The following is a 27,853-nucleotide window of genomic DNA, read 5'->3' as shown; positions in this document are numbered from 1 at the left end:
CGTTTGTGGTACGCCGATGAAGCGCGTAGTAGGTATGCTCCCAACAGCTCCACCTTTATCGACAAGACAACGAAGAGACAGTGTGTAAGTGAGCGCATATATAGCAACATCTTACGTATTTGATATGTTCGCTTTGACGATTGAGTCTTTCCTAATTTTGTACATGCCCAAGTCGATTTACTTGAGTTCATTTGTGGAAATTTGGAGCACTTGAAATGCAGAACAGTAGACAATTGACAAGTTTCAAACTTTAAAATACTGAAAATGCAAATGTGAAAATCGATACAATCGCAGCGAGTGAACAAATTATCGATGATTACATTAAAAATTTATAGATAGACCTAATTACGACGACGAGTTATTTTTCCCTGGCGAAAAAATTGTGAATCTAATGGAAAGAACCTACGAATAGATTTATTGAAATGAGAAAGTTGTAATACTTGAGGACGATTTCGTTGATAACAAGCAAATTAATTGATTTTTGCCCCGCGCTGTTATCGCAATATACCAGCTAATTTAGGCCAAGTGATCGCAACGGATTGTCATTTTCCTTAATTCAATATTGTGTGTTGTCGTTTCGTTAGAGCGACATCGTTGCAGAAGCAACACAAATTCGTTCTATTTTTCTCTTCGTTCGTTTGTTCGGCAGTTTATTTACATACATTTTCCAAGCATATGTTTTTGTTTTCGCAAAAAAAAACGGTTAGAAAGTGAATAAAAATAAAAATGGAAAGAAAAATGGATGGAAAAGCGCAGAGAAGAAAATATTTCTGTGAAAACTATTGAAAACTAAAAGTCAAGCAGCAAGCTGTATGCTCATTAGTTACATGAAAGTGGAGCACAAACCGATATCTAAATAAAGTACACATCGAAAGCACTCAGCGCTGCAATCTGTTGTTGTTCGGGTCAACTGACTGTGTGTATTACACATGCAGTATATTTTTCCCTGAATTTATTAAAAAAAAAAATTACGCGTCATTAAAAAGTCAGACATACGACAGTCGGGGCATAATTGTCACAAAGCAACTTCGCCGAATTAGCACAAAGCGATTCAGTGCAGTTCGAACAGTTTCCTTTTTTTGAGATCAAGGGTAAGTGTTAATTCGTTCCTATTAGTTACCACATTTTGTGATTAGTTTTTTTTTTCGTTGTCTCCTGAGACATTAGTCATCAGGTAAAATCGTAAAATGTATTGACTAAATCAATATGTTTTGTAATCAAGATTGATGTTTTCAATTATCGCCTGATTAATGGCATTCCCAAATGCTAAATCAGATTATCCCCCAAAGGGCTTTTTTAACATGAATTCTATTTCTTGCAATTGACCTAAAAATCGAACGTATCACATGCGTAGTATTCAATTGCTGCTTTCCATCTCAATTCTAGCTTATGAAATCGTGAGCCCCAAATAATGTGCTCTATCAGCCCAATTACGAACTACTAGCAATAATAAATGTATATATACAATGGCATCGAGTGCTTGGAATTTCAATGGTCATATTCAGCTGTTAGCCCAAGACCATTAAGTTCTCAATTTTACTGAACGGCCCATATGAGAGAAACTATTATTAACAGCAGCTTTCAATACAGCAAGCAAAGCAAATGGCTTTTGGCCGCTTTCCTCATTCAATGCAGAGCGATTATTTTGGTTCGATAATCGCACTGAACAAAGCATTCTACAGTTCAAAGCATACACTTGTATGACATGATTTTCGGTTGTATTCATTCTCGTTTGCTTCTCTTCTCGATTTTCAATTCGTTTTCTCTGCTTCTCTGTCTCTTTCTGTCTATCTGCTTTTCCTCTTTGCAAATGCTCTTCGATCGCACTGTGGAAACGTTTTATGCTTTAAACGCACTCACACAGCAAATCAAAAAAAAAAACCAAGATGCACCGATGTGAGAAGCACATCGACCGAAAGAGAAGCACACAAATGGCAAGCAGCAATAGAACGAAACACATGCTTCAAAATCAAGTATTCAAGAAGCAAGCCCCTTAATCTTAATAACCAACACATCTGTTCAGCTACTTCAATACTTTTCACGCTTGTCAATGTGTGACACAAACACACCGAGTGCGAGTGTATGTGTGTGTGGCTCGTGTAAAACTATAGAGTGACTAGGAAGGTGTTTGATTTCCAGCAAAAAAAAAATTAATTAATAATCACAATTTCAAAATGATCGAATTCTTGTCGTAGACATGCGAGCAATTCTAACAAATAAATTTTACTATGGAAACGAAAAATGAGGCAATCGGGCAACATTTCAAAGTTGTAATGTCACCAATACTCGCAACACCCTAATCATGCGAACAAAAACAACATGGCATACACAGTTTTGATACGACACCACTACACATTCACACAACATCAGTCAGCACACACATAAACGAATAGCAAAACACACGAGCAGTGCATGAAATGTTTCAGCATGTCAGTTCGAAGGAAGCACAAGGTTGAAAAGCATTCAGTATACACACATTTTCATATCAGACATTTCGTATTTCGTACACACAACGTTTTATATATTTTTTTATATGCCTCTGTCGTAATAACTGTGCAAAGAATTTAGTCAGGCAAAGGCGTACACCAGAGCCGCAGAAAAAAGTTTGGAAATTCCAGAAAGAGAAAAAAAGGATTTTATCCATAAAATATTCATTGGAGAAAAACGAAGAGAAGAAAAATCAAGTGAATTAATTGGTGAAGCAAATAAAAAGAAGATCAAAAGATTGAAAACGAGAAACGTCTTGTCCTTCGTTCAGCTGAGAACGGAAAAGTGTGATCGAATCAAAGGCCAATAAAATCTCGTAAGTTTTTTTCTTTCCTCATCACATACCTTTTTTTCACTGTCTATTTCATCGTCTCAGATTTAATTTTTTTTTCGCGTAAAATGTGAACTGATTCTTAATGATTTTGTATAAAGTTTTGCAATTTGAAGATGAAACCTAAATAGATTTCATAACTAAATAGTCAACGTGTGGTTTTGCGACGACACCAAATATAAATTACGGTTCTCCATTTTTCTTTCTTGTATGTGTTTTTTCTTTCTTCTGTTTGTTCGTTCGTTCGTTCGTTCTTCGCCTAAATCGGGATGGCATCGCGCATTGGTGTGAATTTCGTATAGAATTTCGTCATTTCAAGCGAAATTGTTTTTGTGGCGGTTCAGCTCCAAAACACGGACTGATGAGTCAATAAAATGATATTAAAACATTCGTCACTTCGTCTGATACACACACTTCGCTCCACTGAGGTGGAACATATTCCAAATCGCGAATATCGTTGTTTTTTTTTCCTTCTCGCAATTTCCATAATCGTCTGTTCCTTTGATCTTCGTCGTCAGATTAACAAAAAAAAAATCGTGTCATTTCGGTGGGATATTGGAAAAAATATGTTTTTCAGAAAAATACAATCTGCATTGAGCTGTATTTGATGCAATCACAAAATATACGTGAACTGAAAGGCAACATACAGAGAAAAAAACACACAGATTTGATTAAGCGTAATAAAATAATTAAATTGAAAAGGGCACTGCATCGAAGCAGATCATACTGAATTGTTGACTGTGAAGGAAAAATCGATTTTTGTTCGATATTGCAATTGCTAAGTGCGTAAATTCGCCGAAATCAGTTCAATATTATGCAATATCCGTATTTGATGTTCCAATTTATCGCTATTTAGCACTTTTATGAAAAACATAATTTTTTGCTATTGAACGACGGCAAAGAATGAAAAAAAGAAGTAAAAGACGTCTCCCCAATTTCGTGATTACATGTTGAAACAGGAATGTGGTGAGTTTTTCATGTTGAATCAGCTGCGTCACTCGCATGCTCATGTCTGCCGCTTTTGTTTTATTTGTTCGTTCTAACGACCAGCAAACCAGATTTCAGCATGTTGCGACATCGTTTGTGTGTGTGCTGCATGTGCGTACTATTTATTCATTAAATTGCTAATGATGTCGTAGACCTATGTTCTATGCTCAGTGCTCACTGTGTGTCGTTTTTTTTCCTCTTTCCATAGCTATTTCCATTCGAAACTGTTCTACCACAATTTTGTTAATTGTTTTATTTCGAAACGACCCATTGTCAATTTTTTTGACTCTCTTTGAGAATTGCTTATGAGATGTGTTGTGCGCTTTGAATACTATGTGTTCCGAAGTTCACCTTCAACCAAATAAATCATTAGGCTGTTGTCGCTCATATTAACCTAATTCATCTGCTTTGAGCTGATGTGAGGTGAAAAGAACAGTTATGTATGATGCCATATATGAAAATATGCGAGATGTTGAGGTGATGGTAATTTATTGTATACACATAAGTATTGATTCGATACGTTTGATTTCCTCATATTGTTTGGAGAAAAAGAGAAAAAAAACAGACACACTTTAACTGAATGCCTTGAGCGTACGTACGTGCGTGCGCTTGATTTCCATTTGATTCTCATGCTAAACATAAAAACGAATCGCTTCAGCAAATCTCTATCCACATTTTGACACTCAGTTCATGGAACCTTCGAGCTTAGCCATCTCGATGTGAGTGAAACGTATTAACTCAACTATAAAGGGCCGTCAAATAAGGTTAGATCGCAGAATTAATACGTCGAGTCACAGTGAGTTCCAGTGGCGGCCGTAAATCGACTTTACTTATTAACAAGTTTTTGTCTGAACTTTACGTTCATCGCATCTATTCAGCACCAAACACGTTCGTTCGTTCGTTCGTTCGTTCAGTCGATAGATTTCGAGGCGCACACGTAAAACGGCAACCAAAAGTGAATGGAGGCTATAAAATGACTCTTTTAATGTAACGCACGAATCAAGATTTCGCTCACAACAAAAACCAAAAAAAAAAAAAAAATTCATCAATTCGGATCTCAAGCTTCTAGTTTCAAAACGTCATGTGAACACACCGATAAAAAAACAACAAAAACAAAATGGGCGTTTGAGCCAAAAAAGAATGTCAATTTCAGAGACTGAGCACAGCCACAATGTTGAACTATCGCTCCCATGGCGGAGTGTGCGTTTTAGATGAAAAAAAATCAAATGAGGCTATTTTGATTAAATTTCTATCGATGAAATCCGTTGACTATCGGTGTCACAAATGCTATGCAAATGTGGATATTAACCAAACATGGAAGAGATCATTTTTGTGCCGTTGAAAATAATGGATTTTCGACATGGAAAACAGATTCATCTCGAACCATTTTATACTATTATTTTATACAATTATACTGTCGCAAACGAATATCAGCCACTACACCCAGCATATCTGTGTGAAATTCTCCATGATGTGTGTGTGTGTATACGTGTCCGTACAGTTATTCCTCTATGTTCTTAATTCACATGGAACAACGACGATAATCACACGAGTGTATAGTAGAATTTGTTGCTAAAATACTATTGAAAGTGAAGCGGCCTGTTTCTTTGAGATTGCTCGAGCACGAACACAATTGTTTTAATAAAAACACATGGATGTGGAATGTGTGCGTAATGCGTGGTGTGTTCAACACACAAAAATAACGAGAGAAAAAAAATGTTTTAATAATATTCAAGTTTTGAAATTGAAGCCACTGTGAATATTTTGAATTAGTTTGAGGCGGCGGCAACGGCACTGCAATCATTCATACACATTTTTTTCTGGCACCGAAAATAGGTGAGCAAACCAGGTCAAAGTGTGTGGAATAAAAATGCCATTGTTTTCAGTCCGAAGATCACTTCCAAAAGTCGAACTTATTCCAACGTTATTTTTTGAAAAGTGAAAGAAAAACAATGGAAATGTTCCCCATCGGGACACGTTAAATTTGATGAAAGATAATGAGTTAATGCTATTCAACACGACATGCCCTGTGCCTTCGCTATGACATTCGATTAAACAAAAAACGGAACAACGGAACGTTTTCAACATCTGGAGAAATGCGACTGTATGGAAATGGAACCGTACCACATAAGCCACAGTATCTGCAGTCGCTTTTTTTTCTTTCAAATTTTCAATTTCCAGTTTAAAGATAATTACTATCACCGAAACGAAAACTATTCAATATTATCAATAGATAATTTTGGCTCAAGAGCTGGTTTTTTGGGGTGTAAATGCTATTTAGACATATGTTTTGTATTTAATGTATTATTTTTCTCGTATATCGTCCAGCCGCTGTACAATCGCTCTTTGAAAATGTATTGTGCTTCTGGTGGTTTTCTTTTAATGATTTATTCATTTAAACGATAATTTATACCCTGGAAACAATTTCACATAGCGCGATCGTTTCGTATAACCCCTCAGACGACGAACGAATCGTGTTGCAAACAAAAACACGAAGTGTGTAAATTGATATAGAGTATTATTTTTAAAGCGACTCAAAAAAAAAAAAATTATATCTATAGTATGTACGGTAAATAAAGAAAAAAAATGACAATTGGTTTCCTTTGTTCGGCCAATGAAATCGAATTTACGTATCGAAATTATAATTTCAAAACATGAAATCTCTCCATGAAAGAAAAAGAAAAAGAAATCTCACACAATGAATCCGTTTTATGCACACAAACACAGACACATACACAAACGAAGCGTATAAAGACGTATTCGAAAGTGCATTGTATGAGGTGAAAAACACATATTGTTATCCTCGTGAGTTGATTCAACAATAATAAATATATAGACAATGTTCCCGGTTCGGTATAATATGGGTCCCGGTGTTGTTACATGTGAATACGGTTGCATTTTGTATGCGTGCTGCTGCTGCTGCATAAGAGTGAGGAAATGCACTCACAATGTGCAAGAAGAAGAAGGAACAACAACAATAATAACAACCATTTATACAACAACAGTGTGCCGAGCGGTTAGTGACCCTTAGCAGACATTTTTTTTTTTCTGTTGTACTTATTCTCTCTCTCTCTGTGTGTGTGTGTGTTCTTCATCGTTTCTGTCATCAAAACATTCTGCGTGCATGTGGAATATCTGTCATGTGTGTATGTGTGTGCGTTCGATGCGTTCACTACACTTTGTTGATAATTTCATTTTATGCGTCTCTCCCTGTCTCCCGATTGAAAATCGGGTTCATCGCAGTACTACAACATTTGCTGCTACTCCTGAGCCAGACACATGCAGAAATCCATTGCAAAACAGACATAAAATTAAAGTTCAACAGAAACTTTGTCTCTGTATGTCTGCAATTTATTATACTGCTTGTAGTGTACGAGCCAAGCAGCGCACAAAATGCATAATTAATAACAGAGCAAAATGAAGAGAAAAAAAACAAACCTTAAGTATCCTATCCACAACTGTTCTTTTCAAGCCTTCGAACTCTACATCGTTAAAATCGTAAAGAGTCTTTGTCGTCCCATGGCCGTCATCGATTGGCCACTTGCAATTGGTCGGAAATGCATTCTATACGGACGGTTAAGGAAAACGACAACACAAAATCGCTTCTCATGTATAAATAAATCGAAGCCTTCGACAGTGCTATTGCTAGAATGTCCCTTATATTTTATATGAAACGATACCTGCTGCCGCCATACAGGCATATTAATTTCAATCCGATTCTTGGCTCACAAAAATCGCTTGTTTTGAATATTTCTCTCAATGTGTGTTTTTTTTTTTTTGTTTTTTCGTTTCTTCTTCTGCGGTTTCAATGCGTTTTTTTGTGAGAAATATTTGTTTTCTGTAGATGTCGCCCTTACAACACCATTCAAAAGCAAACGAAGCTACACACTGTGAAGTTTCCGACATTTTCGAAATAAATGCGATAAAAATATAAAATTACCGAATATTTTCGATCGAATTTCATAAGATCTACACCAAAACGATTGTTTCCGCATTTTTTCAAACAGCTGTTTGCTGTTTTCAGATCAGAATAAAAAACAAAATTGAGCGATTGAACCGATTTTCCCAATTCGAAGCAAATCGGTACAGTTCGATCGTTTTGTTTGGAAAACAGTGGGTTGGACAGTTAATAAATGCTTTGTAATACAAAAGAAGCAATAAAAACAAGGCCCACAAACCAATGATTTTATTGCACAGTCAAATATATTGTGAATTCAGTTGGTGTGTGGCACCCATTGAGCAAAATACGAATGACAATGCAAAAAAATAGCAAAACACAGAGGAAAAGAGAAAAAAAAACATGAAAACTAAACGGGCGAACGCAGCAAAAGCCACACACACTTTATATGTCATGTTTGAAAATATAAGTATTAAAACCACTAAACGCCACAAATCCAGATACAGCGACACGATATCATCGAAGCCAAACAAAAAACGAAGATCAGATTTGGTATGTGTGATTCAACCGCAACGAGAGAGAGAGAGAGAGAAAAAACGAAGAAAAAACAACAACAAAATCTAAAGAACACAAAAATATGCGTTCATTTTTTTAATTTCTTATCTGCATAAAATATCGCATAAGACCGATTCGAAACCAAAGATAGGCGCATAATTATTTATGTTGTTTATTTTGGGATGCTTCTCGAGTGAGAACGCAACATAGTGAACAGCATATATACACACAATCACATACGCTGTGTTTAAGGATAGAATCAAGCAAAACGCTAAAAACCATATATATTCGGAACGATGACGACGACAGCAACAACAATAGCAGCAGCAGCACAGTAATAGCAACATCAACGAGGAAAGCGATATTAGTATTTCACAAGGCAACGTTCTTCAATGTGCTGCTTCCCATCAAGTCACATTGAATTCGAACAAACACGCGCTCCGCTGCTTCAATCGTACAATACACCAAATTGTGTAAAGTGTGTGTTTTGTTGTTGATCTGCTGTCGTGTGTACGTGTACATGTACGTGTGCATGCATGTGATGGTTTCATTGGGTGAGATGGTGTGCGTACGAATGTAGGCCTAGTTCATATACAACAGTTCACGCATACGATTCCACTGAACAGCTGATTGCGCAGTGCATGCGCTTGTGTGCGTGTGCGGAGAACGACATTCGTTACGAGGCTCGAGAGCCCTATTTCAGTTTGTTTTTGAGTTCGCGCAGGAAATGAGAGACGAATAGAGAGACGGGGAACAAAGAAAGCGAGAAAAAATAAACTCAAAAAGACATTCTATTTCGCATATTGAACATTTTTCGATTTTTTTTTTCATTAACCATTGTTACCTTAGAGAAGGAGAAGAAGAGAGGAAAAACAACGAACTGAAAAGCCATTTGTTCGAAATCCATGTGCTTGATTATCGTTTCAATAACTCGTGAATTTTGTCGTAAATTTTCTTAATTTTTTCAATCGTTCTATGCAATATACAATATCGCGTTTCAATTTAGTGCTGAACTTGAAACAATATCCATAAAAAAAATAAGTTGCAGTAATCGTGTTTGTTTTGTGATCGGAAACAGTTTTTTTTCTCTCGCCACACGTCAAAGTTTCGTTTTTGCGCAACAATAAATTCCCTGAAAAATTGTTCAAGTTCAAAACCACTGACGAATCCAATGTAAGTTAATTTCACAGGAATTTTTCTTTGTTTAGTCGCCAGTGGCCAGTGGCCAGTGGCCAGTGGCCAGTGGCCAGTGGCGACTCGCCACCATTTTTGTTCTCGTCATATCGCCTTACACTATTAATTCAATGAAATTCATTCGAAGAAGAAAAAAAACTCGTTGAAGTTACATAAATGATATTGAGCCAAAATATAAATAAATAATACATAGACATTTCAAGCGTTTCATGGTATTGAATGTCTTGATACGGCTGCCATTACTGTTGGGCACACAGCAAAGTTCTCAGAATCACGATCTAACGCATCTGAAAGATCCATGAACCAAATCGAAGAGCAAGAAAAAAAACAAGAGAAAAAAACGAACAGATTTACTACGCTTTCCAAATCGAATTTTGAATGATGACTGCGAACCGTCAAGCGAGTACTCGAACCATAAAATGTGCCACAGTGCTGCCTGGCTTACAAGTGGAAAAATCATGTGGAAAAGAGAAACACTGAATCTGTTTACATGTTGAATGGATAAAGACCCATCTATTTGACCGAACCAGAAGATTGGTAATATTTTCCCTTTTGCGCCACACAGAGAGACAGAGAATATTCGATGGCTGTTGCACATTGGTTGTTTACGTTTGGATGTGTGCGCTTGAGTGTATGTATGAAATGAGAGAGAGAGAGAGAGAGAGAGAGACTCGTTTTTGTTGTGTGCCGAGCGAATGAGCGAAATAGTGTGTATGTGTGTGCGAGAGAGAGATAGAGGGAGAAGGAGAGATAGGAGCAATGTCTATTATATGGGCTGGCAATCGAGCAACTGACAAAGATGGCAGATAGATTTCTCGTTTACGCGAAATAAACATCGGATCGAAAACCAGAACGAGTCGTGGAAAATTATCGTATGTGTATATGGTGTAGAGCAAACACAAGTTGGTTTGATTCGACGTTGTTCGCGCAACGAACCATTCGAAGCCAGCTAAAACAGCAGTAGCCATTGTGAACGGCACATCAATAGTGCAGTGAGCAGCGAAGAGTTTTCTATAACCGCAGTGTGTGTGTGCCCTTTTTTTCTCGCTCTCTGTCTCTTTCACGTTTCTCCGAAACACAAAGACGAAATTGGAGACAAATGAAAATATTGACGAGAAGAAGAAGAAAAAAAAAACAAACTGTGCAATATTGTTATTTCGTGTTAAAAATCCAGACATTTGCCTAATGAGAAAACGATACATTGTTTTATTGACATTAAGTGTTGCTGCTAATATTGACTGCTAATCGATCTGCGTATAAAATACAGAGAGAAAAAAGTGGTTATTCTCTTGATTCAATACTTGGTTGCTGCGACCCGTTTATACATGAAAATTGATTGAAATTTGAACGGAATGTGAGAAAAGTGACTGGAAAAAAGCGAGAATTTTTCCAAGAAAAAAAAAAACAAAAAAAAAAATAGATAAAATTTTATAATTCTTTTTTATTCTGTTGACTGTCGCTGTTGCTTCTGCTGTTCTTTCTTTTCCATATTTTTGTTCGCGATTTCTTCGCGTTCCATCACCGCTGACTGTCTTTCTGTTTCGTTTGTTTCTTCAATTGGAAACATATAGAGTGTGTGGAATACATTTTTGCTGTTGCTGCTGCTGCTGCTGCTGCCGCTTGTTTTTCCCATTTTCGAACTCTCGTCGACAACAAGCAAGCAATCAGCCAACCAACCAACGAACCAACCAAGCACTGTAAATGTATGCGCATTGTACGACGCGTACATGTGTGCCCATGCTCTGTGTATTTATTTCAATCCATGGACCCCATGGAATATAATATATAACTTGAATTTAGACAACATACAGCTCACCGATAAAAAAAAGCACACAATTTATGTAGAAAATATAATATGAGAACCATTGGCTGGTTCATCGTGTTCAGTGTGTGTTTCTTGCTCAAGCGATTTTGAAGTGGAATTCGCGCAAGTGTTCATAAACATCAAACATTCGTCGTCTCTTCACCTCAGTCAGCTGCCATTTTAATAAACAAATACCATAAAAAAAAACTTACCAGAACACAAAGATTTGCCTGATGATTATGCAAATAGAAAAAAAACACAAAGTCGAGTCTGTTCACGTAGCTGAATTAAAGTAAATTCAAGTTATAAATTAATACGTAATATGTGTGCGCATTTGTGTGATTGCATTTCATGCGAAAGAGCAGCGACTATAACCGAGTTCCATAAATAAAAAGGAAAAATAAAATTAATAAAGCAAAAAAGCGAAAAAAAAATACGACCACTGATAATAAAAAAATCAGCGCAGCAAAGCAAACACGTAGAAACTCAATTAGAAACGTAGTGCGAAGATTGTGTTGTTTTTTTTCGCTATAGAGACAAGTAAAATCATCATCTTGACGTAAGCACAGCGTAAACGACTCGAACATTAATTGTGTAAATTTCCAGTGGAAGCATGTGAATGTTGTTAGACTGTTTTGATTTGTTTTTTGTTTGCTGCATTAAATCAAGTGGATATTGAATGTGGGGGGGGAAAATAGAATTTGAAACACAAGTGTAGAGACTAGAAAACAGGAAAGATAAACGTCATAAACATACAAAAATCGCATCGAAGGAAAACCAAAAGTCGAAAAAAATGTGCGTAACTATAGTTGATAGCTATTATATTTGTATTTGAACATTAGGGCGACCATTCCACTAAATTAAGTAATTTTTTTTAGTTAAAATGAACTCTCAATCTGGTTATTCAAAAATCTTATCTTTGTTTTCGATTTGATGGTCTGAGTTGTATTTTTTTTCTCTTTGTTTTTTTTCGCTAATAAATTCGCTTCTTTGTTGTTGTTTTTTTTCGGCTGCTACTCTTTTCATCATTCGTCATTATAACGGTTTTGGATTGTTCTTTTCGGTTTGATTCTGTTCGGCCACTTTACGAATTGGTTTAATTCACGAGTCGTTTAAGCTATATGAGTCGCGTTCATTGTTCTATCAATCTATAAATATCGTTGTTTTTAACATCGGATCGGAGCAAGTAGTCAACCTTTGCAATTAGAAAATGCTCTATGTGTCCCGCATGGAACAGTAGAAATATCGAAATAATTGGATTCGAATAAAAATAGCAGCTTCTATTATAGACTTTTTTCAAGCAGAAGAACCGTAGCCAATTGGCAATACTAGCTCGCACAATGGCTAAATCTTCGTTATGCTTTCTAAAACTTATTTTTCTCTTCATTTCGACTTTTTTTTTCTCTCATTCTCGGTAAAATCACATCGCAATTGATGAACACTTTAGTTTCTACACTATACAACTTTCGATATATATATATAATTCGGTAATACCTTTTCAAATTGCCTCCCGATTCCATAGCGACAATAGAACGAAACGAGGCGAAGATGAAGTGGAGGGAGCAAAATAAAACAGAAAAAACATAATAACAATAAAAGTATAATAAAAAAAGAAGCACCGAAAATACATTATTTAAATGTTAGATCGTGCACTGATGTAACAAGATAATTTAACGTTTCCGCCACAATGAACATTCTCGATTCTCATTTTATTTTCGTGCGCTTACATTCGAACAAAGCAAGAGAGATGTGCGTTTGAAACCTACTAGGCAACTCACTGCCGTACCTTTCTTCACAGCGATACCAAAATGTACCGACACATTTCATCGATGAAAAAAAGTTTATCTTTTACCAAATCGATGAAGAAGAAGTTACCAATTGGAATTGTTTTGGAAATTAAATAATTTCCGAACAATTTCATTGCCAAAAAAATTGCATTCACAACGTTTTGTTGTTGTGGTGTTTGCGTTCTTCTCCGGGCGAAAAGAGTTCATTGTTTTGATACTTCGAAGGTGAATGCTATCCGTTCATTCTCACACTTGGAATCAGTGCTGAAAGAGAGGCAAGCGAACGAGCGCATAGCCGAAAAAAAGAGTATATGTGCAATCAGACGGTGTGTGTGTGTGTGTGTCGATGACCCGTTGAAAAACGCGTTTTTCATTTTCTCCTCACGTTTAAAATAAATTTTATGTGCTTGCGTCTGTAGTGTGGCGTGTCCTAAGCAGCAAAGCAATGTCGTCGTTTGCTTTGTTCGACAGTACTAGTATATGTTACTTCTGCGTGTTTTTTTTCCACTCTTCGTGTTGCGTTTTTTTTCTTCATTTGGTTACAAAATTAGCGCAAGCGAACGAGATAGATACATGTGTGTATGGTGTTGTTGTTGAGATAAAATACATAATCAGCCAGACAGTGCTGAAGAAAATTTCGTCTACACACTCTTGAACAAAGGATAAATGCTAGACACTTATCACATTGGCAAGCGAGCAAGCAATATTTTACATATCAAAGTGCTAATTCACTTATCGTCAATGGCTCTTGTTCGACCCAAAACCAAATTTGCTCACAATAACATCGTTCAACCGGCTCAGCATATATCGATTTGTATGTTTGAATTCACAAAATTTGGTTTTTTTGTCATCTCCAACTGCAAAAGTTATATCGAAATGTTTCAAATGCAAACAAGGGAATATTCCGATTATTTTCCTCGTGTTCGAATTCACATTTTGCTCACCGTAATCATTTGAACGAAGAAGTAGACAAAAAAATTGTCAAACACGTTGCAGACATAAAAGTCACATTTGAACGAATGAAATTCAAATTAAGTCAGAGATGAAAGCTCATAAATATCCTTTAGATGCAAATTTAAATCTTTCTTTTTCTTTCTTTCTTCTTTAATGTTTTGTGTACGGCTATAGGCTTGGAACGAGAATAAATTATTGGCTGGTAAATCGTACGAAAGTGAATGTATTTGAATCGATTCCCGACGCATTACGATTGCGTGGGGTATGTTTGTTGATAAACAGTGGATGTCGAAGTGTCGTCTATGGCCGAATCCGTTAACCATTTGCTCTCTGCAGTGACGGAGGGGCATTTAAGTAACAGCACCGCATCACAAAACACACAAACCTTTGATCAAGCGACTAGTAAATCGGCCGGAGGAGATAATCGAAGCAAAAAATCGACACGATCGGCAACATTATCATCGGAATCAGTGTCAAGAGGTAAGTGTAACAAGCAAATTTTATGCATCGATTTCGGGTCGAAGGACATCAACGACATAATTTATTTGCTTTAATTTCTGCAGAAAATTCAGAATCGACGAATTCAAATCGCCGTGGAAGGAAAAAACACGCCGCCGAGGCATTGGAAAATACTGAAAGCAGTAGCAGTACAAAGCGGAAAGTAAGACGATACGACGAATCAAGCGATCTATCTACGGAGATTGTGACAAGTGCAAAAACGGCGTCGATAAATAAATTGAAGCGCCAGAAATCGTCTAGATCGAGCAATCAAGCAGAACCAATAGAGATAAGCAGTGACGAGGAAGTTCCTTTGGAAGGAAAGGTGAAAAATTGCATCGCAAGTCGCACACGATCGAAAGCTCATCACAGCTCACCGTCACCGAGTAAAAAACTGAAATTGGCATCACGCACCAGCTCCGTTTCACCCGGTGTGGATAATAATACTGCAACGCTGGGTTCAAATATACGAAAAACATCGACTCGTCACTACAACACCGAAAGTGCCAGTACAAGCGCTTCGCGACGAACACCGACCAGTCATTTAGCGGCCACGCACGAAACAAACTCAGTTAATAATAACGTAAGTCTCTCGCTATTGCGTCACAAATCAAATTGGATTGATATGCTCATTTGAGGTATTGCCATTTCACACACAGGTTACACATTCGGCAAATCCGGCTAGTCTACCAAGACGTAGTTCGAGAAGTAAGGTTCAGCAATCGACTGTAACGACGGGTTCCTGCGTTAGTTCAGCGGCAAGTACACAAGCTTGCACATCGTATCAAATACGCGGTCCAGCTTCATCGTCGGCAAACGAGGCGGCTGGTGCTAGTGGTTCATCGTTAGCCATTGCAGCGCACGGTGGTAGCTCAAGCAATAATAGCACCAGACGACGCAGAAAATCGGCCACATTCATAACAAACGTTGGCAAATTACATGATCAAACCAACAATCAGGTTTTAGTTGAAGCTTCGACATCGGGTATGGCAAATGATGGATCTCGTGATGCAAACGCTCAAAATCAATCCCAAAATCATTACGGTAAAGCCAGCAAAAAATTCTCATTAAAACTACACAGAATGACATTCACTTCAGCTGACTCAAACTCTTCTTCTTCCACACAAACCAACGAATCAACGGCAGACATGTCAAATATACACAGTTTAAGACGTAGTCCACGCGGTAGTGTTAAAACAAGCAATTTAAGCACATCGGCGACCGTTCATACGTCGCCATTAGCCGTTAATGCGTCATCCACCGCAATATCAATCGCAACTACAAAGTAAGTGCAAACATGTTTTATTTCCAAAGTGTACTTTGCCGTCTTTCTCTCTCTCTCTCTCTCTCTGTTTTCCTCTCTCTATCGCGCTCTAATTTTATACAAAACATGCAATCGATATGACCCTCCACACTGGAATTATTGTGACGTATTTCGTCAATTCGAACAATTTTCCGTTTAGTAAATTCGCATCAAATTATTGTGCTGTGCTGGTAATTTGGAATTACCCATGCAAAAGCACCCAAACGTGTTGAATGTCAAGCATATCATCGAAATTGATTGGGTTTAATTGGAACTTCTTTTCGACCTTTCACTTTTAGCAACACCAAATCATCTTCCTCGTCAAATAATTTAAGCAACACAACCGCGACAACACCATGGGATGCAGGACATCATCATTATCATAGTTTGGCCAGTTCATCTGGCTCAAGCAGCAATAAACCATCATCGACTTCATTGCGCGGAACAAGCTTCTTTTCAGCACTTGATTCAGCGCTCGCAATGACACAAAGCCAACCATCGACATCGCAAACGGCCGGCGTTTCGGTTTCACTTTCGAACAGCAACGGTTCGACATCACAACAGGTAAAAATCACAACAACAACAATGAACACAATCATTGCTCTTTGAACAAATGGTTAATTTTCCCACGATACACTTTAATAGACGTCAGCACTTTCGGCAAGTACCGCAGTCGCATTCAGTGGAGACTCAGAGAGTTTGACGAATGTTAATTTGGCTCATAGCCTTGCTGGTGCCAGCAGCTCACTTCCGGTCAGTTTCGGTAGCTCAGCTCCATCGGCAATGGATCCGGAGGCAGACGATCCAGATGTTGGACGTTTGCAAGCATTGCTTGAGGCTCGTGGCATTCCACCACATGTCTTTGGTTCGTTGGGTAAGTCAAAATTGAAACAACAAACGATAACACAACCCGTGCTAATGCCATTTCTTCATAATTACAGCGCCTCGTATGCATCATCTATTGCACAGAACAATCGGTTCGAATAGCACGTCAAAAGCGCAACAATTGTTACAAGGCTTGCAATCAAACGACGAGAGTCAACAGTTGCAGGCCGCTATTGAAATGTGTCAAATGCTGGTGATGGGCAACGAAGATACTCTGGCTGGTTTTCCAGTGAAATTGGTCGTTCCGGCTCTCATCAACTTACTTCGTATGGAGCACAATTTCGATATAATGAATCATGCATGTCGTGCGCTCGCCTACATGCTCGAAGCATTGCCCAGATCGTCAGCCACCGTTGTCGATGCCATTCCCGTATTTCTCGAAAAGCTACAAGTCATTCAGTGTATGGATGTGGCTGAACAAAGTTTGACCGCTTTGGAAACGCTATCGCGTCGTCATAGCAAAGCAATTTTGCAAGCGAACGGTGTATCGGCTTGCCTCACTTATTTGGACTTCTTCTCGATGAACGCTCAACGATCGGCATTGGCCATCACATCCCACTGCTGCTTGAATCTACAACCGGATGAATTCCACTTTGTGAGCGATTCATTGCCGCTGATGTCGCGTTTGTTAACACAACAGGATAAAAAATGTGTTGAGTATGTTTGCACGGCATTTTATCGTTTGGTCGAAAGTTTCCAACACGATCCGAGCAAATTACAAGAGATTGCCAAGAAAGATCTACTCAAAAACTGTCAGCAGTTGCTGGTTGTAACGCCATCAATTTTGAACTCAGGCACGTTCACCAATGTGATTCGAATGCTGAGCATAATGTGCTCTAATTGCCCTGATTTGGCCATAACCCTACTGAAAATCGACATCGATGCAACGCTGTTGTACTTGTTGACCGGATCATCAGATACTTTGGCAACGCGTCAAGCCAATGGCGGAAGTGTTGATATTGAATTGGTTGAACGCAACCCACAAGAATTGTACGAAATCACTTGTTTGATCGGCGAACTGATGCCACGCTTGCCAAATGACGGCATATTCAGTGTGGATGCTCTGTTTGAAAAACCAGCAAGCGCACAACAGGATCAAGTCAGTTGGCAGTGGCGCGGTGACCGTGGTGCATGGCATTCGTATTCGGTTATGGATTCACGAGCCATCGAAGCAGCCCATCATAATTCAGACGATGAAATCAGCTTATCGACTATGGGTCGAACATACACGATTGACTTTAATTCGATGCAACAGATTAATGAAGATACTGGCACCACCCGGCCAGTTCAACGGAAATTGAATCCCGCAGCAAACACAAACACTTCACCAAATCTGGCGATGGCTACTGATTCGAAAAACTCGAGCACCGATAGCGCAGCTGGATTTGGCGATTGTCTCCACGGAACCGGAACCGTAAATTTGGCATTGCGCCCACCGAATCCGTATAGGGACGCACGGTTGGCCTGCTTGCGTGAAGAGCGTGGTTTGGCAGCTGAATTCATCAAAAATATGTTCTCCGTGCTGTACGAGGTGTACAGCTCATCGGCTGGACCATCAGTTCGTTTCAAGTGCTTGCGTGCACTATTGCGCATGGTCTACTTTGCCAGTGCTGATTTACTACGTGAAGTTTTAACAAGCCAAATGCTTTCGTCACACATTGCTGGTATGATGGCATCAAATGATCTGCGCATTGTTGTTGGTGCCGTTCAAATGGCCGAAATTCTTATGCAAAAAATGCCGGAGATTTTTAACGTTCATTTCCGTCGTGATGGTGTTATGCATCAAATAAGCCTCTTGGCCGATCCCAAATTGCCAATTTGCGAAAAATCGAAAAATACACCACACAAAGAATCGACCAACAGCTCGCCATCCGTTACCGTGTACGAGTTTGATTCAAGCAAATCAACACCGACTAGTGTTTTGAGCTCGTGTTTCTCACGCAACAGCAGCACCACAACAACACCGTTGAGCCATCATCAGACGGCCCCAATGTTAGTGTTTCCTCATATTTAAGCTTTTTTGCTGCAACATTTACTTACTGTTTATGTTATAATGTCATATAGCAATATATTGAGCATCACTAATGAACAACAATGATTAATATTTTCAGGCAACGCCGACACCCTGGCCCATCAACTTCATCGGCTAGTTTCTCGCTGCAAACAAGCACAACCAACAGCCCAGCACCATTGAATCTGAATCATCAGCCATTGCCGACGGCATCCTTAGTTACCTTCCATCCTGGTAAGATCATTTTGCTTTATTTCCGCTCACATCATTCCAAAATTCATACAAATTTCATGCGGCTTTTTTGCACTCAATTCAACTTGTGTATTTCGTTTCAAGTTACTAATCGAGGTCGAATCAAATTGTCTTCTTTTCTCTATTTTTGTACATGTTTCCCCCCTTCTGTTTAACGTCTGTTACGAATATCTACGTATCCCTTTTTTTATACAAAAACAAAATCTCGAATTCTTAACAAATCTTCCGTCGAATTCATCCGAACTAATGAAAAACAAAAATAAAAAAAAAATTGCCCAAAACAAATCAAGTAGTAGAGTCAACTTCTAAAGATTATTCGCTACCGTCTCACCATAATAACTACCACCTGCATCATCATCATCAACAACAACAACAACAACAACAACAATACCAACGTCTTACAATCCACCATAATTCTCATGCACATTACATGCTCACAGGTACTTTCGATGAAGTTTTACACACAACAAAAACAAAAACCGAATAGCACTTTATAGTTCGCCTATCCCCACCTGATTTTTGTACATTTTCTTTTCATTTGGCACTTGATTCGAAATTTTATCCCCAAAAATTATCGGCACACCAATTTGTAAATACGTTTCATTTCGGTTTTTCAAATTATGTTTTATTTATTTGAATGCACTTTGGATCTGTTTAAATAAGGTCAAATGTTGATCAAATTTCAAAAATTTATCCCCAATCCAATCTCTTTCTTTTGATAAAGCACCACAATTTTTGTTCTGACAAAATTGATACCTTTTTAGCTTCGTATTGATAGTTTGATATTGAAATTCATTTTCCCTGTTTCATTTGCTTGAATGCTATTAAAATAAAATTTCCTTACAGAGATGATGAGTGTTGGAGGCGAAGTTGTGAGTGGCGGTGCGTCTGGAAGCAGTGTTACCACAAACATTGCACTTCCAATTGATCAGCAGCAGCAACAACAGCAGCAACCGCAGCAGCAGCAATCGCAAGCAAGCCATTCAAGTCATTCGACTCAATCGCATGCCAATGCCATTCAATCGAAAATGTCGGATATTCTGAAGCGAAAAGCACCACCAAAGCGCAAATCGCAAACATCATCACGATCAAAGACCCGAAACCAAGATCACCACACCGAACAACCGTCAGTCATGCAAGAGCTAATGAACAAAGCTTCGGCTTTGGGTTCATCTGGCCGAAGTACACCGTCGACATCGTCGAGTCCAATGAATATTGGTGCCAGCGGAAGTGCTGGTTCGTCTGGTTCATCGTCGTCTCGTTCACGTTTCGGTTCAAGCTCGAAGACTTCATCGTTTTTGGCTTCGTTGAATCCAGCTCGCTGGGGCCGAACAACCTCAATGAATTCACATTCAACTTCAAAAGACAGCGGTCATTCGAGCAGCAGCGGTGCTGGTACGAGCAGCTCAAGCACATTGATCAACGAACACTCGTCAAGCTCTAGCTTAATAGCGGCTGGTAATCGAGAGAAGGCACGCCAATGGATTCGCGAACATGCCATCGAATTCAACAAGAGATACGACGGCGAAAATGATTTGCCTAGTGAACCAACGGTTTTAGTTCGCTTGTCTACTGTCATTCAGAAATTGAATGGAAACTTGGACAGTTGTGTGGACGCACTAAATGATCTCAAGCACATCCTACTCATAAGTGATATATCACCGTTCGAATTCAATCATTCGGGTTTGATTCGATCGATGCTAAAATATATGACATCCGAACAAGAGACCGTACACAGAGATGATAGACTACGCGCCTTCCTAAACGTATTCACCGGCTTGCCACTGAATACAACCAAGTAGGTTTTTATTCGGAACTTTTCGATCTGATTTTTTAGATTTTGCTAAACTTCTCGAATGCTAACGAACAATATTTAAAATTTTCAGTATCAGCGGGTCTATTCTGTCGAAGGCAACCATTGAAAATTCAGCATTTAGCTCATTTGTAGCCAAATTGAATGGTTGTGTCACGCAATTGGAACAGTTCCCAGTCAAGGTGCATGACTTCTACGGCGGTTCGAATACAAGTGCACTTAAATTTTTCAACACGCACCAACTCAAGTGCAATCTCCAACGTCATCCAGATTGCACAAATTTGCGCCAATGGAAAGGTGGCACAGTGAAAATTGATCCGTTGGCATTGGTTCAGGCCATTGAACGATATTTAGTTGTGCGTGGCTATGGCGGTATTCGTGTCGATTCCGAAGAAGACTCCGAAGAGGATATCGACGATAGTGTGGCTGCAGTCGTTATGTCACAAGCCACATTCAAGCATAAGCTACAGTTTATGATCGGTGAAAATGTATTGCCATACGATATGACCGTTTATCAGGCCATTCGACAGTTTTCGCCACTAGTTAACGATCAATCTGAAACCGATACCGAATCCGATATCATGCAAAGTAAGTTTCATATTCCACAGTTTTTATTTCAATTTGCATTTTATTTTCATTTTCGTTTGCGTATTAAATGCTAAATTGATTTATTCCAACAGGCAATGCAAGCATCTGGGTTCAGCAACACACTATTTACTATCGTCCGATTGAGGAAGAACCAAGTCAACACGCACACAATCAGCCCAGTGGTAGCAGTTCAAGTAATGCTGCCGGTGTTTCGATCAGTACACGAGCATCGTCCTCGTCATCGTCGACATCACGAAAGCACTCGGATAAATCGTCGTCAAAATCGTCACGTAAAAAGCCTGAATACTGGACCGATGGTATTCAACAGGTCGTGTCGCCGATCACAAATTTCTTATCGAATTCACTGCCCAAAGATATAGTCACCGTTCAGGATGCTTCTCTCGATGCTTTGTGCATGTTGCGTATTGTGTATGCACTGAATCGGCACTGGGAAACACTTTATATGGGCAATTACATACACGAGGATATCATTCCAGCATCGGAATTCATTCATTCGAAGGTAAGAGCCAAATGATTTTTTATTTCAATGTGCCATCCACCATTAATTAATTAAAATGCTTTTTATTTGAATAAAATACAGATTACGGCCAAAGCCAATCGTCAACTTCAAGACCCACTCGTGATAATGACTGGAAATCTGCCACAATGGCTGCAGCAAATCGCCACCGTTTGCCCATTCTTGTTCCCATTCGAAACACGCCATTTGCTATTCTATGCCATAACATTCGATCGTGATCGTGCATTGCAACGTCTGCTTGAAACCACGCCTGATCTCAATTCAACGGATACCACCGAAAAAGTCACGCCACGGCTAGATAAACGTAAACGTACCATATCACGTGAAGACATTCTCAAACAGGCCGAACACATTATTCAGGTAAATACATACATATTTTCAACTTATACTCCAACTGCTGTTGTGCCTCGTCGCTTTGTGGTAATCAAATATACTAACTTAATTTATCTTGATTTTGAAAACAAACAAAAATTCCAGGACTTTGGACATTCGAAAGCATTGCTTGAAATTCAATATGAGAATGAAGTTGGAACCGGTTTGGGACCGACGCTTGAATTCTATGCACTGGTTTCGGCTGAAATACAACGCTGTGATTTAGGTTTATGGTATGAAAATGATACGTATCAATCGCCATCCTCTTCGATCGACGATTGTGTCAAGAATGTGCTGAATGAAATGGAAGACGACCAACAAATGTCACAAACAGACGATCAAGGTAAAAAAAATGCTGCAAACAAATCGCATACGCACTCGCACTCGCTCCGTGTATTGATATATTAATATTCGACTTGATTATGTTTCTGATTTAGATGAGGTAAACAATGCACTGAATCCGATTTCAAACCATCAAACGTCAGCAACGGATGTTCGACAATACGTTCATGCTCCGTTCGGTCTCTTCCCAATGCCAATGAGTCATAGTGCCAAACAAATGCAAATCTCACGCATCAAATCGAAATTCAAGTTCTTGGGCAAATTTATGGCTAAAGCCATCATGGACAGTCGAATGGTATGAACTTTGGAATTTTCCTAATTATTGATTTTTCGAGAGGGCAAAAAAATAGACAACATTTACTCATATTATATTCGATTTACAGTTGGATCTACCGTTTTCGATTCCATTCTATCGTTGGTTGTTGTATGAGGACAGTTCACTTGGTTTGTCCGATTTGTCATCGGTTGCACCAGAAGTGCAAACCACGTTGAAGCGTTTGCAAAACATTGTACGCGAACGTGATGAAATCTTGAACAGTCCAGCTTCGGACCAAGAAAGCAAGAATGTCAAGGTAACATTGAAAGCTTAAATATGAATTGAACGTTTTTATAACTAATCGAATTATTTGTCTCATCATAGATCGACAGTTTACATTACGATGGTTGCCCGATTGCCGATTTGGGATTGAACTTCACACTACCAGGTCATGCAAACATTGAACTGCGTCGTGGTAGCCGTGACACAGCAGTCACCATCCACAATTTGCATCAGTATGTTGCTCTGGTAACGCAATGGTTCTTAAATGAAGGTGTACAAACACAGTTCGAAGCTCTGCGCGAAGGTAAAATCAATAAGAAACTTCAACTTTTTTTTTTTCTCTCGATCTGATTTATTGTACTCAACGCTAATTCCGACAACACTCGTTTCATTCACAGGATTTGATTCAGTGTTCCAATCGCAGCGATTGCGTCTCTTCTACCCAGAAGAAATTGAAAAGGTGCTATGCGGCTCAAGTCTTAACAACTATCATCGTTGGGATGTGAAGATGTTGCAAGAATGTTGCCGTACCGATCATGGATTCACATCCGAATCGAAGGCCATTCAATATTTGTATGAAATCCTAAGCACATACACTCGCGAAGAGCAACGTTTATTCTTGCAATTTGTCACCGGTTCACCGTGCTTACCAACAGGCGGTTTCAAGGCATACAATCCACCATTGACCATTGTACGCAAAACACTCGATTTGAACGAGAGCCCAGATGATTACCTACCATCGGTTATGACATGCGTAAACTACTTGAAACTACCCGAATACTCCAGCCGTGAGGCGATGCGTAGCAAATTGAGAACGGCATGTGTTGAGGGTAGCATGAGTTTCCACTTGTCTTAAAAGCCTCGAATCAACGACAATTCACCACTGCTGCAACCATATCAATGCTGAATGCAGACAAAGAAGAATGAAACCAACCAATCCAGATGCCAAAATACAAAGTTCTTTATATAAAGGTCAAAACGGAGAACGAACCAATAACCATTTATAATTCCAAACAAAATCAAATGTCTGTAAATTTGCCATTTTCTGTGTAGTTAAAATTAACGGAAATCGAATTAGCATTTCAATCGAATTCAAACAAACAAAAATTTAGCGAAACAATACGATAAACAAAAATGAAAATGGTCACAACAAAGTGATTTGGTTTTTTTTTTGTATTTTCTAGAGAAAAAACAAAGACAAATTATGGATTTGAATGTTTCGTTTAGCAATTAAGTGAAATAAATGAAATTGTTTGATGCTCTCACAATGCATTCATGAAATGGATAATCAAAGTCCAAGCGACACCATTTCCCCTTCAACCCACCCAATGTGTGGAATGTTCGATATTGTGCTAAACACACTTGGAATCCATCTCCTACACTTTTGCGAATTTAATTTAAAAACAAAAACTGAAATACTATGTAATAAAATGACACAGATCTTTTGGAAAATGAAAGAAAATAATCGAAATTTGCAGAAATTGATTCGACCGAAAACATGGCAATGCCCAAGAGGAGGTCAACTCTTTTCACTCTTTCAACAATAACAACAACAAAAACATTATTATGGGTTCCATTCTGGAATTAACATATGTGCAGTATGCCTCTTGTAATTTAGCAATAAAAACAAAGAATCGCCAAGCCAAAACAATATCAACACATCGGAGAATATCCACACTTGACAGAAAGTGAGAAAAATAACATGTACTGCGACAGATAGTCTTTTCTCTATATTATATAGATCCAAGATCTAATCACGTACTTTTTCCTTGTTGTTTTCTTTATTTTTTTTTCCTGTTCGATACGTGTGTGATGAACACATTTATTTTGACTTGAACATGAAAAATCAGATGCGATAAACTAAATAATACGATTAAAAAAAATAAACAATGAACAAACAAACAAAAAATAAAACATATTTATCATTTCTAGGACATGTAATTATTAGAGCGATAGCATTAACACCATCGATATATGATTACTGAAATGAATTCATTATAAGAATGCATTTTTGGGTATAGCATTGTAATTTTAAGGAACAAAATTTTTGAAAGGTAGCAATAAAAATATCAATCAAATAATGAAAAAAAAATTCAACAAAAGCAGTGTTTTCTTTCATCATACAACATTGGGTAATTGCGTTTCATATTGCCATCTGCCATTATGATATGTTTGTCTCTTTCGTTTTGGTGCTCATGTCATACGTTTGCCACAAACTTTTTGATTCGAAATGGCGGTGTCTGATTTTCGCTCACACTTTATGCATACATTCATTTGGTGTAGTGTACGGTTCAACCCATACACTCAAGATGGGCTCGTTTACGGTGAAAATGAACACCAAATACAAAAACAAAAAAGTACAATTTCAGTCGACACGTAGTCAAAATAGCTCCTCATTATTGGATATACCATTTTTATATTATGGACATGTCTTCCATTAACATTTCTTCTAGTATTCTGATTTTTCTTATTTTACATTTTTATCTACTTAAATCGATATAGACAATTGACAGTTCTGCGATTATATACTATTGGCTACTATAAGCGCTTTAGCTTCATTTATAAAGAAATGATCACAAAATTTTCAGAAATAATGAGTCTTGAGGACAGCATTCAAACTGTCGGAGTTTTAACCAATACGACTTCGGAAAATAGTTCAATATAACTACCGTCATATGAATCGTGTTCGGCTTGAATATGCTTCTGGAGCCTTTCTTTGGATACTTGCAAGTAATTGCAAGTATTGCAGATGCTGCCGATGAGATCACCATTGCATGAAACGGATTCGAAAATGTTTCGCACTGTGTCTTTGGAGCATTGGCCGTGGTTACTTTTGCGGACCACTGACTCATTGCAACCAGTGCAATGGTACATTTGTTCCCCTGTGTGCCACACCAGGTGCTTCTTCCAATCTTCATCTTTCATTATTTTCAATTCTTCACAGAAGAAGCAAAAACCATGAATTTGACCATCGATGCTGACCCAAAAATCTTGCCGGCTGCGAATCCGTGTGGCCATCTTTGGCGACAGCCGGGCGATGAACACTTCAGTTTCTGGATGTTTCCGTGCGTAATGAACAGCTAGATTTTTGTCGCTGCAACCACATAGTAGGCACATTGACTTGTACAAAAAATTGCTGTAGAACATGGTTTGGTCGTTGTTTTTCGGAATTCGCGACGCATCTACCACAAATTTTGGCTTGGTGGGCCCCTTTGGGAAGTCATTGGAAGCCCCTGGTTCATCACGGGAAGCATTTAGCTCATCTTCGTTGTATGATTTGAAATTCGGCCGTCGCGAAGAACGCAAGACACGTTCTGCAAATAAATGAAATTGTTTGGAATTAAATGTGAATCAAAAGTCGGCATTATCAGTGCCGTGTCAAAAACTGTCAAAATACTTGAAATCTGTTGGCTTTCCGGGTCACTTTTCTTTTGTTCATGTTTGATCTCGTTTTGTTCGATGCTTTGGTCATTTTTTGCGTCAGCACTGTTTTCGCTTTCATTATCGGCGACGTTGGCTTCTTGACTGTCTTCTTCTGAATCGGAGATTGTGATGGTTTCACCTGAAATCAACAAAATAACAAATTGAGATGCTAAACTATCAAATGAAATTCATTTCGTCTTACATTCCATTTTCACAGGTACATCGAGACATGAATTGCGATTTCCCGGTGAATCTGGAACTGTGGGACACGAAGTGGAAGCCATTGCCATCGCACATTGCACCTTTTTGTCAATGTTGTGATTTTTGTCGATTGTCGTGGTTTTTTCTGTGTCGGAATCAGAGTCAATTTCGATTCGTTCAATTTTTTCCATTTGAACGGTTTATATGACACTCAACAAAATTAGCGGTAAATTTGGAATCACTTTTTGTATCGAAAAATGTTGTTTTGAACTCAATGGATGATCGGTAGCTTTTGTGATTTACAGTGTTTGATTGACATCTCTCCAGCTGTCAAGTGCAACTAAATTTATAATAACTGTCTTGTTTGATGAATTGGTAAGGTTCACGGTGTATTGGCATAAACAAGTGTTATGGTGTCAGTTTAAAGCCAGTGGTCGAGCAAATTCTGATACATTGGGAGCACAACGTGCAAATGTTATTTTCGTGACGATTTTATTTTCTCAGTTAATTTCAACTTTGACAATGGCTGGTTATTTTTCACTCTTGGAATGCGTGTATGGCAAATGAGGAAAAGAGACAAAAATTTGTTTGAGTCAGCAAAATACCAATGGTTTGCTATGCTTCGCAGTACTCCGAAAAAGCATGTCTCAAATGTTTGTGTAACGCAACGGTTTATTGAGATAAGCCGTAAATATTATGCGTGCATATTTGAATGGTTCTGCACCTTATTGTAATATGAAATAAGGAAACGTATTCACTCTGAAGTTGAAACCATTTTTTTTCGTGCTCGATGCAATTCAAAGAAAATATTTGTTATATTTATAGACAAATGCGTTTTAATAATTTTTTTCGAATTTGTTAAAATAAAAATGCATAAGACAATGGCATTCTCACCAAAATCGACTTTAATACATTTTAATCATGATTTTTGTTGTTGTAAATAATAAGAAAAAAGGAAGCCTTATTTAAATTTGGCGCTGAAATTTTTCTCTGATCCATTTATCCAATAAACCTCTCTGAGGAATCAGAACAATTTTTAACAAAAAACAAAATAAAATCAAAACAAACAGATTGTAAAATTGGAAAAGATTC

The 27,853-nt window shown here is 38.3% G+C and overlaps 2 protein-coding genes across 19 annotated transcripts; one reads left to right on the top strand and one right to left on the bottom strand.

Moving 5' to 3' along the window:
- Positions 1-68: 68 nt before the first annotated feature.
- LOC129572517 (E3 ubiquitin-protein ligase TRIP12) lies at positions 69-24,898 on the top strand. 18 transcript variants are annotated; one of them, XM_055452532.1, is made up of 19 exons: positions 85-1,091; positions 14,172-14,477; positions 14,561-15,078; positions 15,155-15,539; positions 15,642-15,780; positions 16,098-16,362; positions 16,444-16,672; positions 16,740-18,675; positions 18,795-18,928; positions 19,240-19,386; positions 19,793-20,744; positions 20,833-21,347; positions 21,440-21,867; positions 21,949-22,245; positions 22,363-22,600; positions 22,695-22,894; positions 22,983-23,171; positions 23,240-23,441; positions 23,536-24,291. In XM_055452532.1, exons 2-19 carry the CDS (start codon positions 14,300-14,302, stop codon positions 23,991-23,993), a joined length of 7,410 nt encoding a protein of 2,469 aa, XP_055308507.1. In that variant the 5' UTR covers positions 85-1,091; positions 14,172-14,299; the 3' UTR covers positions 23,994-24,291. The 18 variants fall into 18 exon arrangements, with proteins under 18 accessions (XP_055308564.1, XP_055308507.1, XP_055308458.1 ...); XM_055452513.1 differs by lacking the exon at positions 85-1,091 and adding an exon at positions 2,201-2,803; XM_055452520.1 differs by lacking the exon at positions 85-1,091 and adding an exon at positions 8,965-9,431.
- Positions 24,899-24,912: 14 nt separating this feature from the next.
- On the bottom strand, positions 24,913-27,488 carry LOC129572637 (uncharacterized). Its single transcript, XM_055452650.1, has 3 exons — positions 26,763-27,488; positions 26,535-26,699; positions 24,913-26,451 (listed from the first exon to the last, which is right to left on the bottom strand). Exons 1-3 carry the CDS (start codon positions 26,950-26,952, stop codon positions 25,751-25,753), a joined length of 1,056 nt encoding a protein of 351 aa, XP_055308625.1. The 5' UTR covers positions 26,953-27,488; the 3' UTR covers positions 24,913-25,750.
- Positions 27,489-27,853: the final 365 nt, after the last annotated feature.

The sequence above is a fragment of the Sitodiplosis mosellana genome, unplaced genomic scaffold (genome assembly GCF_009176505.1).
Source record: "Sitodiplosis mosellana isolate CC-2019 unplaced genomic scaffold, AAFC_SMos_1.0 Smas_scaffold_1, whole genome shotgun sequence".
Taxonomy (NCBI): Eukaryota; Metazoa; Arthropoda; class Insecta; order Diptera; family Cecidomyiidae; genus Sitodiplosis; species Sitodiplosis mosellana.
The sequence above is the reverse complement of the archived record's forward strand: the minus strand, read 5'-3'. Positions and strand labels throughout refer to the sequence as shown.

Coding starts and splice junctions, on each gene's coding strand:
- LOC129572517 (XM_055452483.1), top strand. CDS start 14,300: ATGGCCGAATCCGTTAACCATTTGCTCTCTGCAGTGACGGAGGGGCAT. Junction 18,676..18,794: donor CATCATCAGACGGCCCCAAT/GTTAGTGTTTCC, acceptor TAATATTTTCAG/GCAACGCCGACACCCTGGCC. Junction 21,868..21,948: donor CGGAATTCATTCATTCGAAG/GTAAGAGCCAAA, acceptor AATAAAATACAG/ATTACGGCCAAAGCCAATCG.
- LOC129572637 (XM_055452650.1), bottom strand. CDS start 26,952: ATGGAAAAAATTGAACGAATCGAAATTGACTCTGATTCCGACACAGAA. Junction 26,700..26,762: donor TGTACCTGTGAAAATGGAAT/GTAAGACGAAAT, acceptor TGTTGATTTCAG/GTGAAACCATCACAATCTCC. Junction 26,452..26,534: donor GGAAAGCCAACAGATTTCAA/GTATTTTGACAG, acceptor ATTTATTTGCAG/AACGTGTCTTGCGTTCTTCG.